A 24,732-nucleotide genomic window follows, 5' to 3' on the forward strand; every position below is an offset into this window, starting at 1 on the left:
AGAGCTTGTAGTGTCACCAAATCTATACTAATATTATAAAGCTGAAGAATTTGTTTTTTTGTTTGAACGCGTTAATCTCAAGAACTACTGGTCCGATTTGAAAAATTCTTTCAGTGTTAGATAGCCCATTTATCGAGGAAAGCTATAGGCTATATATCATCACGCTACGACCAATAGAAGCGGAGAACGATTGAAAAATGTTACAAAAACGGGGAATATTTGACCCATTCTCTCTTATGTAACGCAAGCGAAGTTGCACGGGTCAGCTAGTAATAAATATAATTGTACAACTCACACACGGTCTTTTGATTCCAAACTATGCAGAGCTTGTACTGTAACCAGATAACTAATAAACATACTTATATACTTCTAAATACATACTTATAAAGATAAATTTATTTAAACTAACCGCAAATTATTATAACAAGTAATCGACTATCATAATGTTGCAAGTTATAAGCACGCAAAAAAGAGATATTTCACAAATTTATTTTTAATAAGGGTAACATTATCGTTATGTCATTTGAATGTTATAGTGTACCGTCAAGTGAGAGTCGGTTTATTGTGGAACAATTTTGTATTAAATTTAAAGAGCATTTTTTTTGGTTATAGCTGTGATATCCGAGTGGCTTAAACATTATTTTGCCTTTCGCTCATGTAGTTGAGGGTTCAAACCCGAGGCAATAATAAATTACTAATTATAACTTGATTTAAAAATGAAAGAAAGCATCGTGATTGAAGCCTTATATGATTAAAAGTTACAAACTTGGTCAGCTCTATCATTAATTTGCCCAGCAGTGGGACAGTAATGGGTTCAAATAGAATCGAAAATACACTAACCCCCGGTTTCTGAGGTACATTGAGCAGTAGTTTATCTATTCAATAGCGTATTTATAAATCCATACTTAATATTATAAATGCGAAAGTAACTATGTCTGTCTAAAAGACAATCACTTCTAAACTACTGAAACAATTTGCACGAACTTTGGTATGGAAATATTTTGATATCCGAGAAAGGACATAGGCTACTTTTATCCTGGGAAAATGACGCATTCCTATGGGAAAATTCAGGTGGTGGACGAAGTCGCGGGTAAAAGCTAGTTAAATATAACTTTAATCCATACTAATATTATAAATGCGAAAGTAACTCTGTCTGTCTGTCTGCTTCTCAATCACGCCTAAACTACTGAACCAATTTGCATGACAAAGGACATAGGCTATATATCATCACGCTACGACCAAAAGGAGCAGAGTACCAGTAAAAAATGTTACAAAAACGGGGAAAAATTTCACCCATTCTCTCTTATTGGACGCAAGCGAAGTTGCGCGGGTCAGCTAATAGTTCATATAAAGAAAAACAGTTTGAATAGATAAACTACCGCTAAATGTGCCTCAGAAACCGGGCATAAGAGCGTAAGAAAATTTTTCGCTAGTCAATAGCAAGTTATCGCCACACAGCTTACCCTTTTAAAAGTGACTGTTTAGCACAACTATGTTAATAAGTACTAAACAAGTTTGAAACTAGTCTAGGTTCTAACTTAGGTGCACTAGAATCTAGGCCGTTCGTGCCATTCACTTATATTTTAGGTATTACTAGAATACTAGGACTTGAGCTAAAATGAAGTACTCATAGTATCGCTCACGGGTCGGTAAACGATCAGTGTGTTAAGTAACTAGTACATTACATAGATGTAGGTGCAGTGTTTGAGCTGAGCGTCTCCGTGATACAAGTCACGCTTGTTGTTTAACATAACAACAGTTCACGACAAACGTACCAACTACTTTGACACTAGGTTGAACACTTTTTTACTTTTTTATTAGTCTTCTAGTTTCAAAGATGTTAAAGCCGCCTTGGAGGCCTTTGACAGGGCTTAGTTGACAACAACCGGGACAATATTTAACTTGCCCTCGGCAGCACGAAGACGCTCAGTTCGAATAAGGCCACCCATCTATGGAATGACCGCGCCAAGGCTTGTGTGACCCACAGATACTTTACCGACCGATGAGCGCAACTTGACCAATAAACAAAGACAGTAAAAATAATAACTTCGAATACTCAATAAAGACAGTATTTTCTTAGTTTTTAGACATAACCATAATAATTTAAGGTGTCAGTTATTACATAGAAAGTTTATGGAGCGATTTAATTAAAAATAACACGAAATCTTGCGTAAGAACGACTTTGACCGAATTGTTTTATTGGCCGGCCCATTATTGTTTTATTGTTCTGTGTATGGCAACATGTATGTATATAAGGATATCATATAATAAAAAAAATATAAACGTTAGAAATAGCCATACACAGATCGTATTGGTGATGTCTTGCAAAAAGGTCAGGTGCTACTCGTAACCGACGGTCCTGTATGACAACATGTATGTATGTGAATGAGGCAAGGGACGTTTGTAAGGACCAAGTGACGTTATTTGGTCTCTGGCTACTCCTATGGGAAAATGTGATTTTATGTATGTAAGTTTCTAAAACAATTTATTGTTTTCAAAGACTTAAAAAGCCACCATTCTTGTCTTTTATTGGAGTGAGGAAGGGGTCAAGCTTTGAGTCCACCACGCTGACCAATCCTTCAAGAACTGTCTTAAACTACTCTCAGGCATGTTTTTCATCACGATGTTTTCCTTCACCGTTATAACAAGTGATCATTATTTCTAATACACACATCACTTGGTAAAGTCATTGGTATATATTATCTAGTATAATAGATATATAATAATGTCATTTAAAATATCTATGCCGATGGATCTAAAAGATATGGTATATAATAAGCTACATTTACCATATAATGTGGACGATTCACGCTTGACGTATTTTGTCGGTATTCATGATATATGTCATTATAATCCTACTAATATTATAAATGCGAAAGTTTGTATGTATGTATGTTTGTTACTACATACATAAATACATACATACATACATACATAAAATCGCGCTTCTTTCCTATAAGGGTAGGCAGAGACCAGATATTATATCATGTTTGTTACTATTTCACGCAAAAACTACTGAATAGATTTTCATGAAATTTTGCACATAAGTAGTTTAGAATCTGGATTATAGGATACTGTTTACTATAGGAAATCTTTCAGTAGAAGCTTGTTTTACTAATAAATATTGTAACGTGAAATTTTGTGATTTTCTTACTCTTTCACGCGAAAACTACTGAACGAATTTCTATAAAATTTAATTTGATAAACATAAGAAGTACTTTAAGGCCAATAATTTTGTCGCGGACGAAATCGCCTGCAAATGTTAGTTTAGTATAAAGTTATATTTAAAAAAGTATTGTATTCTTAGACATTGGGTAATAAAAGTCTTATTAACTAAATGACGCAACAATGAAATTAAGTAAATAGATAATTAGTTTATGTATTCAGTTCTTAATTACTTATATAAACGAGTTCTAGAGAAATTTGTAACTAATTAGATAATATACTATGAGGCGAAGGTAATGAGAACGACTGTTGTATCGGGTTTCTTTTAAAGACAACTCCCGCACTAAGAATTGCTCTTGTGTCGCGGGGACTTTTACAAACATACAAACAACGGACACAAAGTACAATCAGACCCGAAAACGTTTGCCATATAGGAACGCTGGTTACAAGACCTTATAATTAGTATTTTTACATGGAACTATCTGACCTCCACAACACAGTTACCTGGGTTATAACACGATAGTAATTAAGACTGGTTGTCAGACTTTCAAGCTTCTGACTACTGTTAACGACTGTCAAAGATCTTTGAAAATGACAGCCAGGAGCCACAAATTAACGTGCCTTTCAAGAGATCGATCCATGCGGCTGTTTTTAGTTACACGAGATCATCTCATATACCATGGATATATATATGTACAGCAATAATAAATAAATAAATAAATTTAACCCATTAATGTCCCACTGCTGGGCAAGGCTCTCCTCCCGTAATGAGGGAGGGTTTAGGCCTTGAGTCCACCACGCTGGCCAAGTGCGGGTTGGGGACTTTGCATGCCCTCAATAAATGTATTAAACAAATTTTAGGCATTTCCTCACGATGTTTTCCTTCACCGTTGGAGCATGTGATAATTATTTCTAATACACACATAACTTCGAAAAGTCATTGGTGTCTTGCCTCGGGTTCGAACCTGCGACCACTTGTGTATACAGCAAAACAAGTGTCAAAAAGGACTTTTTCTTTCCTTTCAAAGACCTTGAAAGAAACGGGTTCAACAAGGCATGACTGTAATTTTAAGAGTACGTCATCATTTCAATTTCATTGTAAGATGGAGAAAGTGTATACTTTTTATCTCAAGTTAAATCTTTATATGAGACTTTAAAACAAGTTTTTGTATTTAATTTCGTTTACTGCCTCTGTGGCGCGGTCGGTAGTGAATACGACAGTTAATCTTGAAGTCATGGCTTCTATTCCCAGGTCGGACAAAGTGCTGTTGGTATTTCTCTTATGTATATCATTTTTAATAGTAGTCCGGAGTTTGGTAACGTGCCCGGTATACGACAGACTCGCCCCCTATTACATGGAACTAACATTGTTAATGGCGAAACGTGCGTGTATTTCATACACCTCTACCTACATATTTATTTATAATAGGCGCGATTTTATGTATGTACAAGATTTTGACTGCCTCCGTGGCGCAGTGGTTTAGGTCGCCACGCTGCTACCATTGCGTCGGGAGGTGGTGGGTTCGAATTATTTGTGCGATCCCCAAATAATTGTTTCGGGTGTGGCTGTACTTTGTGTTCGTTGTTTGTATGTTTGTAAAAGTCCCCGCGACACAAGAGCGATTCTTAGTGCGGGAGTTGTCTTTTTAAACGAAAAAAATCTACGAAAATGATAAAAAGTAGATATATTTCTTACAATGCTGCCTACATTTTCGGGTATAACAAGCGTATATGTATGTATGTCTCGCTAGCTCTTCTCATAAGGCACTACCCCCTTTCCGAGCTAGTGGTAGATTCAGTAATTGTAACGACTATCATAAGTGTCAATATTTGACCTTAATTAATAAATGATTTGATTTAGATTTTGATTATGTCATCTTTACCACGGAAGTATCAAACCAGCTGAATCAAATCGAACGTGAGCAACACACATAAACATATTAGCACGTATAACAACATGGCCGCCGCCGGTTATTGTCAACACACGTTCATGATATTTTGATTATTATCTTTGTAGCGAATGTGATATCATACTAATATTATAATGCGACAGCAGCTATTTATGCTATATACCAGCCTTTCTTCCAACTATGTTGGAGTCGGCTTCCAGTCTTACCAGATGCAGCTAAATACTAGTATTTTACATGGAGCGACTGTCTATCGGATCTCAACAACCTATACTAACCATACCCTGTATTGACACATAGGATACTTTTTACCCCGGGAAATCTTTTCACGCGGTTAAAATTACAGTAAAAGATAGTGTAAATATGATATATGAATGTCGTCCTGGCCGATTTCTTGAAACCCGCTAACGGTGCAGGACTTTGTTTATAGAGTCCAAGTGTGTGCACAAAACACAGGTACACTCTCTATTCCTTTACTTTCATGGTCCGGAGGGACGGCTAACCGACACGACCAGTGAGAGGTCAGGCGCAGTTAAATATGATACAGGAATTAGGAAATATTAACTCAAAAATGTTTGACATAAGACTTACGGAAGGTAGGTACATCATAAAGAACTTAGTTTTTATATTAATTCATTTTCAAGGTTTTAAAAAACAAAAACTGGCATTGAAATATTACAAATTCCTAAGTCTTCATTTATTAGTTTTTTTGCAAATATTTTATATACAGGTAAAACTTTGTTACAAACGTGTTCACTAAGTCATGTCATTATATCTGTGTCTCTCACTCACTACACATTGTCACATTCACATGATTCTTTTGATTATGACGTAGTGAGCACCATTGTGATGACCCGAGAATAGCATATCTTGTAATTAAGTTATTGATTTCATGATTAGCCGACAATTTTTGTAATAAAAAGTATTATATATTATTAAAGAATAACCTACCTTTATATTAGTGAAACAATATTTAAAATCGGTTCAATAGTTTGTAAGGCACGATTAGTTTTAATCAAAGTACTTTTTTAATTACCTCACTTCTGCCTGTAAAAAGTATCATATGTGTTATAACAAGTTATAAACTATACGTATGCCATTTTTTTCATAATCCGTCTACTAGTTTTTGCGTAAAAGAATATCGAACATATTCACGAATCAATTTTGCATTTAAAATGCCTAGTTTCTGCCGACGACTTTATCCGTGTGAAAACTTTTTATCCCGGAAAATCTTCCGGGATAAAAAGTATTCTATGTTTTTATACAGGTTATAAACTATATGTGTACCAAATTTCATTAAAATCCGTTGAGTAGTTTTTGCGTAAACGCGTAACAAACATCTATCAAAAATCTTTCGCATTTATAATATTAGTATACATAGCTATATAAATTATATATATATTATAACATACTGTGGTTTCATACAAAAACGTTATTACGTTAATAAAATACATACAAACCTCTTCAAATGAATGTATGATGTCGGTTTTTTTTCATACATTTGCGTCATACAACTCGAATGTAATTATATAAGCTTAAGTTGGACTTTGGACTGTGAACTTATGAACTTTAAAGTGCCTTTATTTCTAGAAACTAATCTATACTAATATAACGAAAGAACGCTATATTTTAAGCTTATAATATCCTAGCTAAGCGATTTCCACGCCTATAACCCCCGGTTTCTAAGTACATTTAGCGGTAGTTTATCTATTCAATAGCGTTTTTTATATGAGTTTAACGCTATTGAATAGATAAACTACCGCTAAATGTACCTCAGAAATCGGGGGTAAGTCATAGTGTGATATTACATAGCCTTATGTATAGCCTTCTCAATAAATGGAATATTCAACAATTAACTAACATTTCAATTGGAGCCAGTAATTACTTAGAGATTAGCGTGTTCCAACAAACAAACTCTTCAGCTATATATTAAGTACTGGCTGACTTGCGCAGCTCCACTCACGCTTGTTTTTATTTAATACCGCGCTTTTTCAAATTTATTCACCTTTTACACTTCCACAAATAACTCAAGACCATAATTAACCAAATCGGTCCAGCCGTTCACGAGTTTTAGCGAGACTAACGAATAGCAATTCATTTTTTATAGATTAATAGAAAATATTTAGGGAATATACAGTCTAACAAAACACTGTATAACTAATCAGAGCTTATACCACGTTTATTAGTAAGTAAACTGTCGGAAGTGACGTCTTATATTGACAAGTTAAATTACTCATAAGTTGTAATTCTCAGAAGTTATGGTAAATACATTAGTCATTTTGTCAAGTTAGTAACTTAGAGATGTTTTTAAATACTAATTTACGAAATAAAGATAGTTATTTTGAATTAAATTGCCTGTTTTTATTATAAGTCGTGATAATATTTATTTTGAACAATCTTCAGAGATTTTCATTTCAGAAATCATTTTGTATTTTTACCGGATAATGTATAAGAAAACTATTGTTTAAAGTTTTCATGTGTAAGCCATAGATCACAAGCTATGTATAAGCCAAATTTCATCAAAATCCATTCAATAGTTCTTGAGTTAAATAGTAACAAATTACAAAACTTTCGCATTTAAATTCTCTGTAATATTCTTTATATAACATGGTCATTATTTATAAAGAATAACAAACAAAGAACTCTATATACATATATTTATTACTATAGTATATAAGTTAAATAAAATATTATTTAAAATGTTGTAAAACTTAGGATTCACGCTTGGCTGATCAACTTTTATAACTTGGCCCACTTTTACCTGCTATTAAAGACTAAATGCAAACTAGATAAGTAGGTCAAAAGTCCACTGTTGGGCAAAACGTGGGACTTAAAAACAATAGTATTTGGTGGGCAAAAATTATACAAGAAGCGACTGTCTATCGGACCTCCACAACACAGTTACCTGGGTTATAACACGATACTAAGTAAGACTGGTTGTTAGATTCAAGCTTCTGACTACTGTTAACGACTGTCAAAGATCTTTGAATATGACAGCCGTGACCCACAATTTAAAGTGCCTTCCGATTATCATAATAAATCACAATGTTATAACAAGTGACAATTATTTCTAAATACACAGATCACTTGGAAAAGTAATCTATTTTGGGAGAAACACATACATAGGCAAAGACCAAAGAACGTCACTTGGTACGATCCTTACAAACTTCCCTTGCTTCATTCACATACATACATGTTGTTATACATGAGACAATGTATAAAGATACACAATATAAAAAAAAACATAAGTATTGCAACTAGTTTTCGAAAAATAAATATAAGTATATTTTTTGAAAGTTTTAAAAAAGATTTTGTCTTAATTTTCGACCGCAGTAGTTTATTTTAAAAGTTGTTATTAAGTAAAACTGGTTTTATATCCAGTTTTTAAACATTTTACTGTTATATACCCGTTTCGGACATAGAACACTAAAATCCGTGATACTTTTGTAAAACTAGAAATTACTATATTTCAACAATTTAGTAGAGAGTGTTGTATGCAAGGTTCGCGGCTGGAGGTATACAACATACAGAATGTAGAACATCAGTGACCCGCAGACTTATACAGCTGACGTCACCTGTTTCATACACATAATTTATTTTGGAAATACACAGAATTATTGATTATAATCTAGATAAATCTTGCATCCTTGAGGTCTCTAGTAGGTTATCGGACTATATCACTCGATTTTATTGGCGATTGAAAAATAATGGCAATAGACTCGTCCCCTATGACATGGGACTAACATTGTGAACATTTTATTCCATACACCTTTACCTATACCTTTAGGTATAACAGACATGATATTGTGTTTTCCAAAGGTCTAACCTCTTTCTAGTTTGGGAGGAGACCCTTGCCCAGCAGTAGGACAGTCTTGGTAAAAAAAATGGCCGTGAGTTCGTTGCTAGCTCTTCTCATAATGCTCTATTTAGCTAGTGGTAGATTCAATAATTGTTACGACTATCATAAGCGTCAATATTCGACCATGATTTCAGAAATATTTCGATATTGATCTGGAGTTTCAGGCTGATATATTTGACTGACTTTTAGGACAGACTGAAGTCTACGAAAAAACGTTTTACGAAATAAAAATGAAACAAATATCTTTGTAGTAACCCGGAGTCAAAGATTGCTATTTCTATTATTAACTTATTTTCAAAAGCAAATAAAGTTTAAAATATATATAAAGATTTCATCCCCTATTTGATACCGGTAAGGGTTGAAATTGCCAAAAAATATTTTCTAAGAATATGGTTGGCTAAACTACACAAGGCACCTATTTCCAAAATTTCAATCAGTTATATAGTCCTAATATACAAAATTTTTCATCCCCAACTTTACACAGTTAAGGGTTGTTCTTCCTCAAAGTATTTTCTTTTATAAGGCACTTATTTTCAGTATTTCAAGTCCTAATAGTTGATAAAATACGTAGAAATTCCAGTTTCACTTAGTAATTACTTATTTAGAAATCGATAACGCAATTCCTTAACACAATTACCCCGTGAAATAAACAGCACTTTTAAATAAAAACAAAAACCTCAATTATCGCGAAATAAACCAAAAAAGCACGATTACTCAATCTCAGCGATTGACACAACATTTACGAAAAAAAATCACTTTTGACACACACGAACACAGCACAAAATTTTTATGGAAAAACTCACTTATTTTTCTATTTGACTTGATATAGTCCACCATGCGTCCTATTTGTCTGATGGCCATGATTTAAATGAATAAATATTACTGTAAATTTACAAATTTAGCAACGTTTATTGTCAGTGTCGCATCTCGAACGAATGGGACCGAGTGACTGCGCCGAGCGCGCGAGTGCCGCAGAGTTTTACGCTTTGATTGCAAATTTTTTTAGAGTTCCGTTCGACAATTGTCGGTAATGTTCGCGCCCATAGCCAGTTGCGCTCACCGGTCGGTAAACGATCTGTAGGTTAACCAACCCTTGGCGCGGTCACTCTATAGATGGGTGACCGCTTAGTGGTATTTGGACTGGGCGGCTCCGTGTTTCGGAGGGTACGTTTAAAGTTGGTCCCGGTTGTTGTCTACTACGATAACAGTCGTTAAGCCATGTCAAAGGCCTTTCGGGCTTGAACAACTTTGATACTAGGTTGACCACTAACCATACGAAGAAGAAGGTAATGTTCAGGTACTTTTTGTTTACTTAACACAATAGGGTAAATGACTACCAGTTATATCAACTTCTCTGTATGAACTATCAAAAATACATCTAATATATAAAAATCTCGCGTCACAGTTTTCGTTGCCATACTCCTCCGAAACGGCTTGACTGATTCTCATGAAATTTTGTGAGCATATTGAGTAGAACTGAGAATCTGCCAACACCTATTTTTCATACACCTAAGTGACACAATTTTTTTTATATGGTAAACCAACGTTTCCCGGGTCAGGTATTTTTAGTATAGGAATACGAATTTAGTTTAGAAATTCGTTGGTATCAAATGAGTGGCTAATAAAATGTTTCAGTCTTTAGTAATTAAGATTAATGTAATAAATACGATTTAATATAAAGGAAATTTTCACCGCGTACATACTTTAGTAGCTAGGAGAAGCTAATGCGTTTTAATTTCAACAATCAATTTAGAAATTTCTGCGAAAAAAAGTCTTTAAACTTTGTCATGATAATTATAATGGCTTGTTTAGTTATTCTAGCCGTTTACTAGTTAGTACAGAATGCATAAATAAATACTTGATTACTCGTTATGTGTAAAGACAGGTGTACAATTACATAATGATTTACTTTACTACTAGCTGACCCGGCAAACGTTGTTTTGCCATGTAAATTTAAAAAAAAATATTGTCACTTAAGGGTATGAAAAATAAATGTTGGCCGATTCTCAGACCTACTCAATATGCTCACAAAATTTCATCAAAATCGGTCCAGTCGTTTAAGAGAAGTTCAGTGAAATACACATTTACAGAAGAATTATATATATAAAGATTATGTACAGCAAGATACTATGACGTCATGGGGTAATGTCTTCCTAGCCGAATATAAGCTTGAAAGTATCTATTCTATCAATAATATACCGCTAAAAAGTATGTTCTTTGATCGCGCCAATCTTAAAAACTACTGACTCGAATTGAAAAATATTTCGTAATAAATAGTCCATTTATTCGGCTTCCAGTCTCACAGAATGCAGCTGAATACCAGCATGTTACATGGAGCGACTGCCTATAGGACCTCCACAACACAGTTACTTGGGTTATAACACGATACCCTTCGGTAAGACTGGTTGTCAGACTTTCAGGCTTCTGACTGGCAACGAATGTCAAAGATCTTCGAAAATGACAACCGGGATCCACAATTTACCTTGCCTTCCTAAATGTGGAGGAACTTGTATGTATGGAATAGTCACCCATCCACAGAGCAACCTAATCAAGCGTAGCTTAACCTGAGCGATCGATCGAGCTGTTGTTACTTAGCCACGAGTTTCTTTTTAAAATAAAGCCCTATTACACATTAATTAATTCTAAACAATGGCAATTAGACAAATTATACAAAATAATGATTCGTAATCAGTTAATTGTATTGACAATTGACAATGGAAGTGAATCACAATGACTCATGCCGTGACTGTACTTCCTTGCTCTTGTTTTGATAAAATATTACTTTACAGAGATACATACATATACACAAAATATTCACGCCCCTGTCCCATGGGGGTAGGTAGAGAGTCTCTGTCTCTAGAGACCAAAGAAGGCCTGTTATACTCGAAGGTGTAGACAAAAGAGTGTGATACGCTCACTTATCGCCATTAATAATGTTAGTCTCATGTAATAGGGGGCGAGTCTATTGATATATACCAGATCTCGGAGCTACTATTGAAAATAATATAATAGGAATAAAAAAAACCATAATAAACCCATTTGACTGACCGGGGAACCGAACTCGAGATCTCTAGATCAGTCGTATAAACTACCACCCAGACCGTAGTCAAACCCTCTTATTCATAAACACACTATAAACCTATTTTAGTTAAAAAGCTACTAAAACATGTTTTATATTTTTCATGCCGCTGAGGAGTGAAAGAAACAAAACTCTTTATAAGCCTTTCATAACTTTATATATTTTTATGAATCAAAGGGTAAGTTTATAACATTTGTTTCTTACGGGAATTGAACCCAAGACCTCTTTACGTAGTGGTAATACGAGCTAACTACTTTAACCAGTGCGCCACGGTCAATAAGGAAGATGACGACTTTTAAAAATTTCAAGAACATTTCCTACAGTTTAAATAACTTTTAACAATGACCTATAAATACTGACATAAAAGGTTTATACAATTTATTTTATAGTTCAATGTAATCCTTACATTGATGAATTTAATACCTCATTTGGAAAGTGCAAGGCTGAAAAGAAATTATCTTTAGTACTCAAACTTTATCAATCTATACTAATATTATAAAGCTGAAGAGTTTGTTTGATTGTGTGTTTGTTTGAACGCGCTAATCTCAGGAACTACTGGTCCAATTTAAAAATTATTTCAGTGTTAAATAGCCCATTTATCGAGAAAGGCTATAGGCTATATATCATCACGCTACGACCAATAGGAGCAGAGTACCAGTTTTGTAAAAAAATACATAAACGGGGAAAATTATGACCTATTCTGTCTTATGTGACGCAAGCGGAGTTGCGCGGGTCAGCTAGTTACTTATATATAACATGCCTTACATACGCGAAAGTGTAGACAGAGGTGTATATTAGTGTATAATACACACGTTTCGCCATTAACAATGTTAGTCCCATGTAATAGGGGGCGAGTCTGTCATATACCGGGCACGTTACCAAACTCCGGACTACTATACATTCATACTTCTTTAATGGTATAAACAATTATATGGATTTTCATGTACCTAATTATAAGTTAGTGTACAACCTAGTGTCAAAGTAGTTGGTACGTTTGTGGTGAACTGTTGTTATGTTAAACAACAAGCGTGACTTGTATCACGGAGACGCTCAGCTCAAACACTGCACCTACATCTATGTAATGTACAAGTTACTTAACTCACTGATTACCGGTGAGCTTGAGAGCCTTAGTAAACGTTCAAGGCCCTTTAAAGCTAAATTTATCTTAAGTAAACATCTTTGGCACATACTATTTGGTTTGGAAACAAATATTTGTACGTTGAGGGGAAACCCAAATCTTAGGATCTTTTCTGAGTATATGTACTAAATGAGTAATTTTAAAAGACTTTAAATTAGATTTTACGAAATAATAAGTAGCCTTTGTTTCTTTTATAATCCGTTATTGTCTCACTACTAGGTAAGGGTCTCCTCCCGGAATGAGCGAGGGGTTAGGCCTTGAGTCCACCACGCTGGCCAATTGCAGGTTGGGGACTTTGCATAACTTCAAGAACAATTCTAAAGAACTCTCAGGCATGCAATGTTTCATTACGGGGTTTTTCTTCACCGTTATAACAAGAGATAATTATTTCTAACTAGCTTTTACCCGCGACTTCGTCCGCCACCTAAATTTTCCCATTGGAATGCGTCATTTTCCCGGGGTAAAAAGTAGCTTATGTCCTTTCTCGGGTATCAAAATATCTCCATACCAAATGACTAACAGACAGACAGAGTTTCTTTCGCATTTATAACATTAGAATGGATACACACATAACTTGGAAAAGTCATTGGTGTGTTGCCTCGGGTTCGAACCGTCAACCACTAAGTGCTCATTCACGTTGACTCGCGGGCGCGGTGGCGGGCGCGGTCGCGAAATATCAAACATATGGCGATGTACCGAAGTGTTCACGTACAAACCGTTCGCGCGGTCTAAGTCGCGGGCGAGCTAGCGGCGTCGCGCGCGGCCCGCGTGGCGCGCTCGCGCCAATATCAAACAAGTGAAGATGTTCGTGTGTGTTCACGTCGAACTAGCGGTGGCGGGCGCGATTCACTCGCGATGTCAAGTAGGATCAACCAGTTTGAGCCAGTTTGAACCAAACGCCCGCCTGGCGGCCAACGTGAACACAAATCGCCACGTCCCCGCGCTCGCGACCGCCACCGCGCCCGCGAGTTCCAACGTGAACAAGCACTAAGGTAGGAGGTTTCAACTTATACCACTCGGCTATCACTGCTATATTATCAAAAACTAGCTGACCCGCGCAACTTCGCTTGCGTCACATAAGAGAGAATGGGTCATAATTTTGCCTGTTTTTGCTACTGGTAATCTGCTCCTATGGTGTCGTAGCGTGATGATATATACGCTATAGCCTTCCTCGATAAATGGGCTATCTAACACTGAAAGAATTTTTCAAATCGGACCAGTCGTTCCTGAGTTATAGCGCGTTCAAACAAACAAACTCTTCAGCTTTATAATATTAGTATAAATTCTACGGAACCCAGTTTCTTGCCCACAGTTCGTAGATTGCTAAACTACGCAATATCATTTTACTGCACTAGTAGTAGTTAATGATAGTGAATGGTTTTGTGGAGGGGAGGCCTAAAGTAGGGGGCGCTTGCGACATACACCCCGTGCTAAGTTATGTCATGTAATTGTGGAGTTCGGTTCCTGGGTGAAGTAAATTGTGTGTGACGTGAGTTCGATTCTGTTTGAGGAAAAAAAAAGAAACATTGAATGTTAATTCAGTAATAATCTTTTTGTCATGACGCTGTGTAGAAGCTCTCGGGTTCAAATCGCGGTTAGGTCCAAAAAGACGTACTTGAAGTTTCAGTGATTTCTCGGAATACAAATATTTGAATATCAAAATAAATGTAAGTAATCCATTATTCTCCCACTGCTGGGCAATGGTCTCAAAATGGCGGAGGAGCTGGGTCTCGAATCCACGTGGTTGGCTAAGTACCTATGTCTTTAGAACTTTGTATCCATTCAAGAACTGTTTTAAACAACTATATTTATAATTACTATTTACTATCGAGGCGCCTGTAGCCAGTTGCGCTCACCGGTCGGTAAACGATCTGTGGGTAAAGCAAACCTTGGCGCGGTCATTCCATGGATGGGTGACCGCATAGTGGTATTAGAACAGGGCGTCTCCGTGCTTCGGAGGGCACGTAAAAAGTCGGTCCCGGTTGTTGTCTACTAAGATAACAGTCGTTAAGCCACGTCAAAGGCCTTTCGGGCGGCTTGAACAACTTTGACACTAGGTTGACCACTAACTATAAGTAAAAAGAAGATTACTATTTATTAATTACAATACTGCTTACACTTTCACGGTAAAACAGGCGTGATAATACCATACAAATTGTATGTTGTAATACAACAATGTGTTTATTGAATCAAGTGCGTTCTTGCTTAAATCATTCTTTAAACAGCTTTGTCGCAACGATTCGTGCCGTGTGCCTATTATAAAGAAAAATCCTACAAATATTATAAATGCGAAAGTTTGTGAGGACCGGTGCATGTTTGTTACTCTTTCACGAAAAAACTAATGGACGGATTTGGATGAAATTTGGTACACAGTTAGTTTATAACTTGGATTAACACATAGGATAGTTTTTACCCCGGGAAATATTTTCACGCGGACTAAGTCTTGGGAATAACTTTATCTAAATATAAATAACTCAAAGGTGACTGACTGACATAGTGATCTATCAACGCACAGTCCAAACCACTGAACTGATCGAGCTGAAATTTGACATGCAGGTAGATGTTATGACGTTAAGCAATCGCTAAGAAAAGATTTTGATTAATTCTACCCCTAAGGGGATAAAATAAGGGATGAAAAGTTTGTATGAACATTCTGTCCAAAGGCACAACTACCCTGCATTTATCTATGACCTGTAAAACTAGCCCTAAATTACCTTTAACCTATATTTTTAACACAAAAAAACCCGTGACATTGTTTTTTATCTTTCTTCTTTACAAAAGGTTAATAATTCGGTACAAAATCGTATATTTTTTGCTAATTATCAAACAACAGATAAAATTATTCACGATGACGAAACTGTTAAGGTATCTGCCTACCCACTGGGGTTAAGAAGCGTGAAGATCCATTGCGCAATGTTGGTTTAGCCGTTCGATTCTTTTTTGTTGCATTTTTTGTTGTTAATACCTCGATAGAATAAAATTTTCTATTCAATCAGTCTAGTCTTCCTGTCAACTATGTTGGAGTCTGCTCCCAGTCTCACCGGATGCAGCTGAATACCAGTGTTTTACATGCAGCGACTGTCTATCGGACCTCCACAACACAGTTACCTGGGTTATAACACGACACTAAGTAAGACTGGTTGTCAGACTGTTAAGCTTCTGACTACTGTTAACGACTGTCAAAGATCTTCGAAAATGACAGCCGGGAACCACAATATAACGTGCCTGTCAAAAGACGGAGGAACTCGATATGTATAAGATGATCACCCATCCCCAGAACAACCTCGGCAAGCGTAGCTTAAACTCATAGATTGATGCGCGCGGCTGTTGTTAACTAAGTCACGAGCTCCTCAGATACAGAGATACTTTAAAACCTAGATTAATACATAGGAAACTATTTACCCCGGAAAATCTTTTCAGAAGTCAAAGAACCTAGTGTCAAAGTAGTTGGTACGTTTGTCGTGAACTGTTGTTATGTTAAACAACAAGCGTGACTTGTATCACGGAGACGCTCAGCTCAAACACTATTGTAGTACAGATAAGCCACTACAATTAATATAAGTAATTAATGGTTATTTCATGTCTATTTAATAACAGATTATAAGCCATTAGTCGGCTTAACCACTTGTAAGAATTATAGACCAGTTCTATGGTGCGATCAGTCATATATTGCAACTTTAAATATTTGTGTGATGAGCACGAGTATCTGTTCTGAGCCTGGTTGTTAATGTATCTATATAAATATGTATTTAAAAGTATATAGGTATGTTTATCAGTTATTTGGTTGTAGTACAAGCTCTGCTTAGTTTGGAATCAAATGACCGTGTGTGAGTTGTCCAATGATATTTATATTTATGTATTTGATAGCTGCCAGAAGTAATTATTAGGTCGGGGAAAAAGTATTTTCGCATTATAGTATGTATGAACTTGTAATAAAATGTCTTTGGCTTCAAGAATCACAAATGAGTATTCGGTTCATTAGGTTTCTTTCAGTGAGCTCGTGAGGTACCCAAAATTCGAGCTTTTTTGTGTAGAGAAAAGATTTTATTACAAGTTCATACATACTATAATGCGAAAAGACTTTTTCCTCGACCTAATACGTAAATATAATTTTCTTTTTTACTCAATTCCCAAATATACCTTTACGCAATGATAATTTTGCTATAAGGGCCTTATTACAGTACTGCTTGTCCCATAAGCTAAAACAACCGTGACGTGTCACAGTGAACGGTTTCTAAGGTCGCCAGTTCGATCCCCGCGAGTGAACTATTGCATAATCAAATTGATTTATAATTATCTCACGGTTTGTAATTCCGGAAACTAAAAAATGCATGAACAATTAATTTTAGCAAGTGAGACTTCACGACTGTTGTAAACAAAGGTAGTAGGCAGAGATGTATGAAATACACCCACGTTTCGCCATTAACAATGTTAGTCCCATGTAATAGGGGGCGAGTATATGCCATTAGCTTGACTCCACCACACTTACCAAGTAAGATTTTGCATGCCTTCAAAAACTGTGTTAAACATGTCTTACCCCTGGTTTCTGAGGTACATTAAGCTGTAGTTTATCTATTCAATAGCGTTAAAATTCATATAAAAAATACGCTATTGAATAGATAAACTACTGCTAAATGTACTCAGAAAACCGTGCATTCGGCATGCACTTACTAAATCATATCCTAGCCGATATTCAGCTACCAGTTTCATTAAAACTGGCCTATTGTGGACTTTGTTTATAGTGTCCAAGTGTGTACAATACACAGGTACATTCTCTATTACATCACTCTCATAACCCGGTGTGACGAACACGAACAGAGAGAGGTCAGGCGCAGGACCGACGGCTTTACGTGCTCTCCGAGGCACGGAAGTCTACAACTTCAACTTCCCAACTCCGAATTTTGAGTAATTTTCTTAAGAACTACTTCATTAATTACAATTTTAAGTCATTAATTGTTTTATTGTTGTACTAAACTAATAAAGTAACGAATAAAAAGTACATATAGTCTTAATTTATACGACAATAAACATGGTCGTTATATTTAACTTTCTTTTTACGTACATTACTTCTAAATTGTTTTAACAAGGCTTAGAAGTTATATAAACTAAATTACTAATGCAAAGTTATATATAAATCCCGTATACATAACATCACGCCTGTTATATACAAAGGGGTAGGTACAGGTGTATAAAATACATCCACGTTTCGCCATTAACAATGTTAGTCCCCCCTATTACATGGAACTAACATTGTTAATGGCGTCTGTCATATACCGGGCACGTTACCAAACTCCAGACTACTATTGAGAAAACTTGAACGGAATTTTGGAAAGTGCCAGCTTATGCCACTCGGCTATACTTAAGCTATGTTTTAAAATCTTTAATTGCGATTTAGCACTATAAACATTCGAGTATCTATAAAATAATAAAAAATAATCTATAAAATATCGATCAGCGGCTCCTGCGTAATCTTATAGAACTATTTTACAAGTTAAATGTCAAAAGGGACATTTCCGTTTTGCGTCTCAAAAATGTTTTACAATTGAATTACGTCGTTGTAAGTACCATCATATTACCATGACTAATATATGAATCGTCATATATTTAGGAACATTGCTGTAATGTGTTATGTAAACATAGTTCCTGATGATTGATATTATACATTACATTATATTACAATAGCCCGGCAGACATTGTTCTGGCCTAACTCGGAACATATGTCATTTTTGACATCAACAATCTATATACATGATAACTGTATGATAAAATCCGTATAGGGCATAGGCGTATAATAGTTTGTGTTACCACCACGCGAGGGGTTCGAATCCTGGGTCGGGCTAAAAAGGCTGTACTGAGTTTTCTGTTAAAAAAATCTCCGAGATAGATACCTCCGGTCGTAGGTAGACCTCCGTGCCTCGGAGAGCACGTAAAGCCGGCGGTCCTGCGCCTGACCTCTCACTGGTCGCGTCGACTTAGCCGTCCCACCTGACTATGAGAGTGAAGGAATAGAGAGTGTACCTGTGTATTGTGCACACACTTGGCAATTATTATTATAAACGCACAGTATCAATTTCTGTCTGCAAATTTCGTATCTAAACTAGATAGATAGTAGATATTTCTCATAGTTCTGAATTCTGAATACTTCTGGCTACCAGGCCCTCTACTAAGTTGTTCGACTATAATATCGAAATATATAATGTATTGATATTATACAAACATCATTTCAATTAATATAGAACAGAATTTCCCAATACACAAACATTGAAATATAAACATAATAATTTGGCAAGCATTTGAATATTATAATTACTTATGAGTCAAGATAACCTTGACAAATTTAGCAATGGTAGCGCAATTTTATCGTCACTTACTACTGGCCCATTCATATTGGCAGGCAAACCAGTGAAGCAAGCATTACTTATCGTATAGTTAGTGTTCAACCTAGTGTCAAAGTAGTTGGTACGTTTGTCGTGAACTGTTGTTATGTTAAACAACAAGCGTGACTTGTATCACGGAGACGCTCAGCTCAAACACTGCACCTACATCTATGTAATGTACAAGTTACTTAACACACTGATCGTTATGACATGATTGGTAATACAGTTAATGAATTTACTGTCAGTTCGGAAGAGCTAATGAGAAGAGTTGACAAGAAACTCAGAACAATCATTTTAATAAAAAAGTAGCTTTAAAAAAATTTAAGTTTGCAATGATATAAAAACTGACAAACTCTTATCAATGAGTGTGTAAATAAGTGAAATTCAAACAATTTTTAGTAGTTTTCATACTGTTTTATAATCTTAAAAACATTATAAATTACAATCTCTAAATACTTGTTCTGCTTCATGCACATACACAACGTAACACCTTTCTTTCACCAAAACAATAATTAATCATAAATGTTCTTTTGGTGCCAAAACGCCTGCCGAAATAATATTAGCATAATGTTGCACAAGTAAATAAAATTTCGGTTGTAACGTAAACTCGCAGGCGTGACCGCTTCTGTTAAGTTTGAATGAATTTCGTTACGAAACTTGCGCGTGCTTAAAAACTAGGTTAGCAATTTATTATAGCAATGCTTTATTCAGTTTTTGAGGTTTGTTTTGTAGTAGGAAATTTAGTTTAGGCATAAGTTTATGCTTAAAATTTGGGGTCTAATAAAAAATAAATAATGAAATTTTGTTTTATTTTCGAAGATGCTTTGTGGCTCAAGACAAAAGCATTTTTTATATTTTTAAAAACAATACAAGCACTTCCAAATTGCATACATACGTACATAATGTAACGCCTTTTTCCCCATAGGGGTAGGCAGAGACCAAAGAACGCCACTTGGTACGATCCTTACAAACTTCTCTTGCTTCATTCACATACATATGTACATCTTGTCATACAGGACCGCCGGTTACAAGTACTTACTACGCACTTCCAAATTTTAGGTAAGAAATCAAATCATTAATTCATTTAGGTCAAATATTGACACTTATGATAGTCATTACAATTACTGAATCTATCACTAGCTCGGAAAGTCTACAGCCTTATGAGAAGAGCAAGCAACAATCTTACGCACACTCTTTTTAGCCAAATGATGGAAGTAATGCCCGAGAAAAAATACCCACCATATTGAAATTACTGTCAAAAATTTACCCGCCAATATTTGACAAACAAAAATGGCTGACAATTAACGAAATAATAGTTGCGAGAATTGTATTAATTCTATCGATTAAATAATTGAATTTTAATGGCGGATAGACGAAAAAATAGAGCGATTAAATCGTTAAATTGTAATTAGATAATCTTTGTATGTGGGTTTGTGTGATGCGGAATAAATGATTTTGATCGTTATTTGTTCTAAGAAGTGCTAGAAGTTCCAGAAATTCCTTATTGATACTATCAGGCAAGGTTTCATCACGATGTTTTCCTTCACCGTTATAACAAGTGATCATTATTTCTAATACACATTACTGATGAGGCGCCATAGCCATTTGCGCTCACCGGTCGGTAAACAATCTGTGGGTTAAGCGACCTCCGTCTTACCTTCGAATCACCTCCTATTTTATCCCCTTGGGGGTAGAATAGATCAAAATCCTTTCTTATAGGATAAAATTTAAAATTTAAAAATAAATAACCCATTAATGTCCCACTGCTGGGCAAGGGCCTCCTCCCGTAATGAGGGAGGGGTTAGGCCTTGAGGCCACCACGCTGGCCAAGTGCGGGTTGGGGACTTTGCATGCCCTCAATAAACGTATTAAACAAATTTCAGGCATGCAAGGTTTCCTCACGATGTTTTCCTTCACCGTTGGAGCATGTGATAATTATTCTAAGCGGATGCCTACGTCATAACATCTACCTGCATGTCAAATTTCAGCTCGATCCGTCCAGTGGTTTGTGCTGTGCGTTGATAGATCACTATGTCAGTCAGTTACCTTTGAGTTTTATTTAGATTATTACCAATTACCGAGTATGTTGCTAATTCTCAACTTGCTAATGAAAAGTCAAGCAACATTTCACTCCACCCGAGAATAGAACCCACGACCTTGCCTCGAGCTAAGTTAATCATTTCGCAAATAACAATCAAACAAATAATTTGTGAAATAACTAAACAAATAGTTGAAAGATGTGTTGCATAACCCGGGAACAGAACCCACGGCCATGAGGTTAGAAAGCGGATACTATGAAGCTAAGAAGTTAATCGTACAATTTTCACGGTCGTAATCTTTACTTATTTACTTTCTGTATCTATACTAATCTATACTAATATTATAAAGCTGAAGATTTTGTTTGTTTGTTTGAACGCACTAATCTCAGGAACTACTGGTTCGATTTGAAGAATAATTTTACTGTTGGATAGCCTATGTATCGAGGAAGGTTATAGGCTATATATCATCACGCTACGACCAATAGGAGCAGAGTATGAGTAAAAAGTGTTACAAAAACGGGGAAAATTGTGATCCATTATGTGACGCAAGCGAAATTGCGCGGGTCAGCTATAAGAGGGATAAATTTTAACCAATGAACCTTACAAGTTATCCCATAGACAATTTTCGCTTTTATTTCATGTGAATATTACATAAGACATAGAGAATGCCATCCATTGTGTTTATGGGAAGCGTCTCATCTCGTCATAGGAAGTTGCTACAGCAAAAAATATGTTGCATGATCATTATAACATGTAAGCCGGAGAAGCTCGTGGCTTAGTTAACAACAGCCGCGCGGATCGATCTCTGAGGTTAAGCAATGCTTGCCGAGGTTGATTTGTGGATGGGTGACCATCTTATACATAAAGTTCCTCCGTGTTTCGGAAGGCACTTTAAATTGTGGGTCCCGGCTGTCATTTTCGAAGATCTTTGACAGTCGTTAACAGTAGTCAGAAGCTTGAAAGTCTGACAACCAGTCTTGCCGAAGGGTATCGTGTTATCCCAGGTAACTGGGTTGCGGAGGTCAGATAGACAGTCGCTGCATATAAAACACTGGTATTCAGCTGCACCCGGTGAGACTGGAAGCCGACTACAACATTGCTTGGAAGAAAGGCTAAGCTGATATAATATCATTATAACATGTGCAAGTTGTGTTACTGTATATGAGGTACCGAGTTTGGTACCCGGGCCGAGCAAGAATTTTATGTAGCTTATTAAATTTGGGAATAATTTCAGTGATAGCCGAGTGGTATAAGTTGGCACTTCCCAAAAAAGTGGTTGACGTTTCGAACCCGAGGCAACACACCAATGACTTTTCAAAATTATGTGTGTATTAGAAATAATGATCACTTGTTCCAACGGTAAAGGAATAAATCGTGATGAAATCTTGCATGCCTGAGAGTTCTTTAGAACAGTTCTTGAAGGTATGCAAAATCCCCCACCCGCACTTAGCCAGCGTGGTGGACTCAAGGCCTTACCCCTGCCTCATTCGGGAGGAGACCCTTGCCCAGCAGTGGGACATGAATGGTTAAAGTTATTTTATTCATTTACATACAGTATATTAACCTAGTACCCGGGTCCATCACTTATATACCATATTCAGCTATTTCAACAATCAATGTTTTCTTAGAACATTATCTCAAATATATAATCGCAAAATTCTTTTATTTTCATACTTAAACCTTCTTAGAATTCATTCACAAGAACTTTAACTACATTCGAAATATGCAACTCTTTTTACCAACAAAAGTAACAAAAAAACATTGGTATTTGAAAATAATATAACTTTTTAGGGATCCGTAACTAAAAGTTAAAATCAGGACCTTGTTACTAAGAGCTACGCTTGCCGAGGTTGGTCTCTAGATGGGTGACCATCTTATACATATCGACTTCGGAAGGCACGTTAAATTGTGGGTTCGGTTTGTCATTATCAAAGATCTTCGACAGTCGTTAACAGTATTCAGAAGCTTGAAAGTCTGACAACCAGTCTTACCAAGGGGTATTGTGTTGTAACCCAGGTAACTGGGACCGTCTGTCACCAGGCTGTATGTCGTTTCTTGGGTTTCAAACTATCATTGAGAAAAATTCAATCCAATTCTATTCAACAGTTTAATCATGAATAACACACAGAACGACAGAAGTTACTTTCGCATTTATAATCTAAACAGGGATTTTTAAGATGGTATGGTTCTTGTGTTAGTACAATTCGCACTTGGCCGTTGTTTTTAAAAAAACCTACGATGCATGAAGCAAAAACAAAATTACTGACCAGAGACTTTAACAATAAAAATGGCGCCTGTTATTCTAAGAATCAATTCTTGTTTAAAACTAACAAGTTTTGAGAAACTGAAAACTTAACTGCACGTTGGGGCATTGGTTAAAGTGGTCACCTCGCCGCAATAACCGTAGAGCCGCGTGTTCGAATCACACCCGGTACTAGTATTTGTGTGATGAACACGAGTATCTGTTCTGAGCCTGGTTGTTAATGCATCTATGTAAGTATGTATTTCGATATATAAGTATGTTTATCAGTTATTTGGTTACAGTACAAGCTCTGCTTAGTTAGGAATCAGATGACCGTTTTCGAGTTGTCCTTGTAGCTTGTACTATGGTAAGCAAATAACTGATAAACATACTTATATACTTCTAAATATGTACTTATATAAATAACGTTTGTCCGATGATGACGTAGACACCCACTAAGAAAGAATTTTTTAAATTGTAGTTGGAAATTTGTATAGAAATTTGTCATTTTCGGAGCTAGAATGTAACTAATTATTTGGAATTCTCGCGAGCGAGCAAAGCCGCGCGGCCCCACTGGTAAACATTTAAAATACAACAATATAAATTGTAAAAAACCCCAATTTGTTTCGTTAATTAGCGCATCAAATTATCACTTGTGTGTTTGTTCAAATTGACGTTTAAGAACCAGTTGATATTTAACACAGCTATCAAAGAATGACATCACTATTTTAGACAAAAACCTTATGCATAATTTATCAGTATGTATACTACTAATACTTGTAAAGTCAGTACTCTTAAACATACATACATACATACATAATTTGTCAATGCTACACACATATCTGGTTCGGCATTAATCGGCCTAGCCGGCAAAACCAAATATGTGTAGATGAACCCGATCGGCACAAGCCGAACAAGTGAGTGAG

The 24,732-nt window shown here is 36.0% G+C and overlaps 1 protein-coding gene across 2 annotated transcripts in view; it reads right to left on the reverse strand.

Annotated features, from left to right (window-relative positions):
* Positions 1-24,732, reverse strand: part of emp (epithelial membrane protein) — a 110,757-nt gene that overhangs the window by 37,782 nt on the left and 48,243 nt on the right. Inside the window, exon 1 of one of the 2 annotated variants that reach the window (XM_076132676.1) lies at positions 9,735-9,891. The exons of the other annotated variant lie outside the window; for it this stretch is intronic. Within the exon in view, the coding sequence (XP_075988791.1) occupies positions 9,735-9,792 (58 nt within the window). The 5' untranslated portion in view covers positions 9,793-9,891. Of the gene's footprint in view, positions 1-9,734; positions 9,892-24,732 lie in introns of those variants that run through there. 2 annotated transcript variants of the gene reach the window in all.

The sequence above is a fragment of the Anticarsia gemmatalis genome, chromosome 28 (genome assembly GCF_050436995.1).
Source record: "Anticarsia gemmatalis isolate Benzon Research Colony breed Stoneville strain chromosome 28, ilAntGemm2 primary, whole genome shotgun sequence".
NCBI lineage: Eukaryota > Metazoa > Arthropoda > Insecta > Lepidoptera > Erebidae > Anticarsia > Anticarsia gemmatalis.